The 4,235-nt window shown below is 50.4% G+C and overlaps 1 protein-coding gene across 1 annotated transcript; it reads left to right on the top strand.

Annotated features, from left to right (window-relative positions):
- The first annotated feature begins 315 nt into the window (after positions 1 to 315).
- On the top strand, positions 316 to 1,635 carry LOC112877636 (peroxidase 57-like). Its single transcript, XM_025941985.1, has 2 exons — positions 316 to 563; positions 647 to 1,635. The coding sequence occupies exons 1-2, from the start codon at positions 333 to 335 to the stop codon at positions 1,406 to 1,408; spliced, it is 993 nt and encodes a 330-aa protein (XP_025797770.1). The 5' UTR covers positions 316 to 332; the 3' UTR covers positions 1,409 to 1,635.
- Positions 1,636 to 4,235: the final 2,600 nt, after the last annotated feature.

Raw genomic sequence — 4,235 nt, 5'->3', positions numbered from 1 at the left:
GAAGAGCGCGCGGAAACTAAAAACCCTGAATTCCAGCCGGTCAATTCAACAAAAAAAACAGATGATCATACTCCATCATTCTGGCACAGCTAGCACTGCCTTTTCTTTCCTGAAAAAATAAAGGAAGAACGACCGAGGCCGTGAGCGTACGTGATCTCCATGACCATGAAAACAGTAAACAACTAAGCTCGCATCACCCCTGTCCCGAGTCAATCGATCATCTTCCTCCCAACGATCACCTATATAAATAGGCTAGCCATGCTCCATTTCCTTCTCACCATACCGATCCGAGCAGGACTCAAATAAGCTAACTAGCTAGTCAAAGGATCGGTATGGCCTCAGCAGCGCGCAGTGGTGCAGCGGCGGCGCTAATGGTGGCCGTCGCCGTGCTGGCCCTGGCCGCCGGCGGCAGCGCCCAGCTGCAGCAGGGGTTCTACAAGGGCAAGTGCAACGGCACCGACGTGGAGGCGGTGGTGCAGGGCATCGTCAAGTCCTGGTTCGCGCGCGAGCCCCCCGTCATCGCCTACCTCCTCCGCATGCAGTTCCACGAGTGCGTCATCAACGTACGTGCCAGCGACCAGCGAGAGCTAGCTAGTCAATGTCGCACGGGCGGTTAGCTAACGTGACAGGGTTACGTATGATGCAGGGCTGCGACGGCGGTTTGCTGATCGACGGCCCCGGCACCGAGAAGACGGCGGCGCCGAACCTGAGCGTGAAGGGCTACGAGGTGATCGCGGCCATCAAGGCGGAGCTGGAGCGGCGGTGCCCCGGCGTGGTGTCCTGCTCCGACATCCAGATCCTCGCCACCCGGGACGCCGTCGCGCTGGGCGGCGGGGCGGCGTACTCCGTGCGCACGGGGCGGAGGGACCGGCGTCGGTCGCTGGCGTCCGACGTGAAGCTCCCGTCGCCCGACTACACGGCGGCGCAGACGACGGTGTACTACGGGCGGCTGGGCCTGAGCACGTTCGACACGGTGCTGCTGCTGGGCGCGCACACCGTGGGCGCCACCCGCTGCGCCGCGATCAAGAGCAGCCGGCTGTACGCGTACGGCGGCCGGCCCGGCGCAACGGACCCCGGCCTGGACCCGGCCTACGCGTTCATGTACAAGACGTACGTGTGCCCCAACGTGCCGTCGTCGGACAACAACGTCGTGTTCCTGGACGACCAGTGGAGCGCGCTCAAGGTGGACAACCACTACTACAGGAACCTCCAGCTCCGCCGTGGCGTGCTCCCCTGCGACCAGAACCTGTACAACGACGGCTCCACGCGCTGGATCGTGGACCTGCTCGCCAACAACGCCGGCCTCTTCACCTCGCTCTTCCCGCAGGCGCTCGTCAAGCTCAGCGAGGTCAACGTGCTCACCGGCACCCAGGGGGAGATCCGCAAGGTCTGCAACAGGTTCAACTGATCGATCGATCCGCCATTCTTCAGCGCGTTCCTCTTCATCATTCTTGTTTGGTTTCCTCTTCCTACCTGGTTTAGCTGATCGTCTCAAGCTGCGACATTTTCCTTTCCACATTTGCTTGATCATAAGGAGTTCATTTGTTCGCGAAGTTTGTTTGATTCATTCTTCTTTTAATTTGTAATACATGTCGATTTGTAATTGTAATAACATACACAGCGGATTAATGTGCCCGGGCCCGTGTATGCTCGATATCGGTAATTGAGGTGAAAATCCATTCTTGAGTGCACCGTGAAAGTAAGCACCCCTTGCATTTCCCAGTACCGGGCACTCTTCACTCTTCATCAGTGACGTGCGAGCCATGATCTGTCTGCGTTCAAACTGTTAAGATATCCCTTTAATTAAGGGATAATTATGGGTTCATACCAAAACTACCCCTAAAGGTCATATGCTTATATATAGGAACCTGTACATGATCAATAATATAAATAATATAGAGAACAAGTTCCATCTACAATATATGTCTCCTCTGCGTCAATCTTGTGTGCCATTGGGAAGGGATACGGGTGATCTTCTATATCTTCCTCACGCCTCATCTGCTGCGGGAAGGGAAAGAAAAGGATAGGGGAAAGCGCTGTTACTTAACACGTCATTAGCACGCTCTACCACCACCATGTAAAAAAGTTGTCAAAGAAGACACCATCATAGGAGACGTGGTTTCGAGACACGTCTCCTATGACTCATTGGAGACACGTGTTAACAACCCGCATCTCCTATAAATCCGCCGGTATCTCCCATAAATAACCCGCGTCTCCAATGTACATATATAGAAGACGCATGTTGTAAACCCACATCTCCAATAAGTTTGTCAGTTATAGGAGATGCAGGTACTCCACACGCGTCTCCTTTGTAAAGCACAAATGGAGACGCGCTTTTCAAAACTGCGTCACCTATTAGTCCGGACCCGAACTTTCTATGCAATCCAGTTGAACCATCTCGCATCCGTACCCCCACCCCGCACCCTTCTCTCCCCATCTCATCTGTTGAAGATGCACAAGGCAGTGCTTACACTTCTTTTGATCAGTAGTTGAATCAGTAGATAAGATTCAATTGTTTTTCACTACTTGTCTTTACAACACTTGATTTTTGTGTCCAGCTAGATTTGTATGGTGCCTACTAAGGTGTTACTAATTTTAGTGTTTTAAGCCCACTATGGTGACTATTCTAATGCACAAAACTTATTGGATGTGTGCGCCAAAATAAGATCTCAACTTTGTATGAGTTCAATAGATTAGGATTCTATTTGTAATGTATATAGTGGATAAAGTATGTGAATTTATGATTTAAAGAATGAAAAAAAAACATGTGTATATGTGATGGATTAAGGGTATATTCTATCCTCCTTATTCTTTTTTGTTTTTTTATTCACCGTAAGAGATGCAGGTTGGCAATTCGCGTCTCCTATGTGAAGTCATAGGAGACGCGGGTTGCATCTCCTATGTAAGGGTCAATGGAGATGCGGGTTTGTAGAAACACGTCTCCAATAACCCCTCTCATAGGAGACGCGGAAAAACCGCATCTTCTATGACTTCACATTAGAGACATAAATTTGGAGCCGCGAAAAGAATGCATATCCTATATGAGTTAACCCGCGTCTCCTATAAGACTGGCTTACATAGGTGCACTGCTCGTCAACGACGGTATGCTGTTTTTATCCCTGTTGGATCCATCTCTACATCGGCTTACTGTTTATATTAGCATGCTAGATCTGTGTAGATCATTTTTTTCTTTCTGGCTAGTTTACACGCTCTAGATGGATTTGTACAGTTTTCTTTCCGATGAAATCTGTACACCTTCATACACCATGCGTAGCATACGCCGCCGCCCTGATGGCAGCCTTGCTTGGTCTGTGCTCCAAACGAGCATATGCACTAGAGATAACAGGTTTTTCATCCACTCCTTTTAGTACTGGTCGGGGTTGGTCTCGGGATTAATAAAATTATTAGTCCCAGGTTCAACGGCTAAGTGGTGGGATATGGTCCACACCCTACACCACGGCGAAAGTTGTGCCCTCCTCGAGCACGGCGCTTATAAAGTTGAAAGATACCATCGAGTTCACCGGTAAATGCTTGATGAACACCCCTGCCCTGACGCGCTAACTGTCGGTGTTTAACCTCCAAGCCCACCGAGGGATACCCCCGAGGTGGTAGATTGTAGGTGGGGTGTCGCCGAGATCAGGAACTCGAAGGTGCAAAGAACACGAAACTTTAGACAGGTTCCGACCACCGAGAGCGTAATACTCTACGTCATGTGTGGTAATTTGTATTGGCTTAGATGATGTAATGTTTGGAGGAGGGTCTCTGCTCACCCTTATATAGTCTGGGGGGACAGAGTTCCATGGAAGTCCTAATCCGATACTAGCTTAGGAGTCCTACCTAAGTACTATTTGGGTAGTTTCCTTCTGTTCCGACTACTCCTACTCCTGTACGAGAAGTTACAAGTGGTGTAGGGTGTGGGTCATATCCCACCTCTTATCCTAAAATAAGTAAACGATGTGTGCACTGCTGTGGCCCCAAGACATTACGGTGTAGCTGATCAGCGAGGCAAAGCTGGATGGCTCGCTGGTACGTGGTCCCTACGTTCTTGAGCCCAAAGGATATAGTTTTGTAGGCGTATGCTCAAAACCGGGTGATGAACGTTGCCTTGATCTGCTCTTCTTCCTAGAGGGCAATATGAAGGTAGCCTGAATAGCAGTCAAGGAAAGAAAGCAGAACGCAGCTAGTTGTTGAGTCGATGTCTTGGTCGATGCGTGAGAGCGCGAAAGGACCTTTCG

The sequence above is a fragment of the Panicum hallii genome, chromosome 9 (genome assembly GCF_002211085.1).
Source record: "Panicum hallii strain FIL2 chromosome 9, PHallii_v3.1, whole genome shotgun sequence".
NCBI lineage: Eukaryota > Viridiplantae > Streptophyta > Magnoliopsida > Poales > Poaceae > Panicum > Panicum hallii.
Note: the sequence above shows the minus strand (reverse complement) of the source record. Positions and strands in the feature narration are given on the sequence as shown.

Bases quoted from the DNA above. Each gene is read 5' to 3' on its own strand.
- LOC112877636 (XM_025941985.1), top strand. From the start codon at position 333: ATGGCCTCAGCAGCGCGCAGTGGTGCAGCGGCGGCGCTAATGGTGGCC. The intron at 564-646 runs GTACGTGCCAGC...CGTATGATGCAG, and splicing joins TCCACGAGTGCGTCATCAAC to GGCTGCGACGGCGGTTTGCT.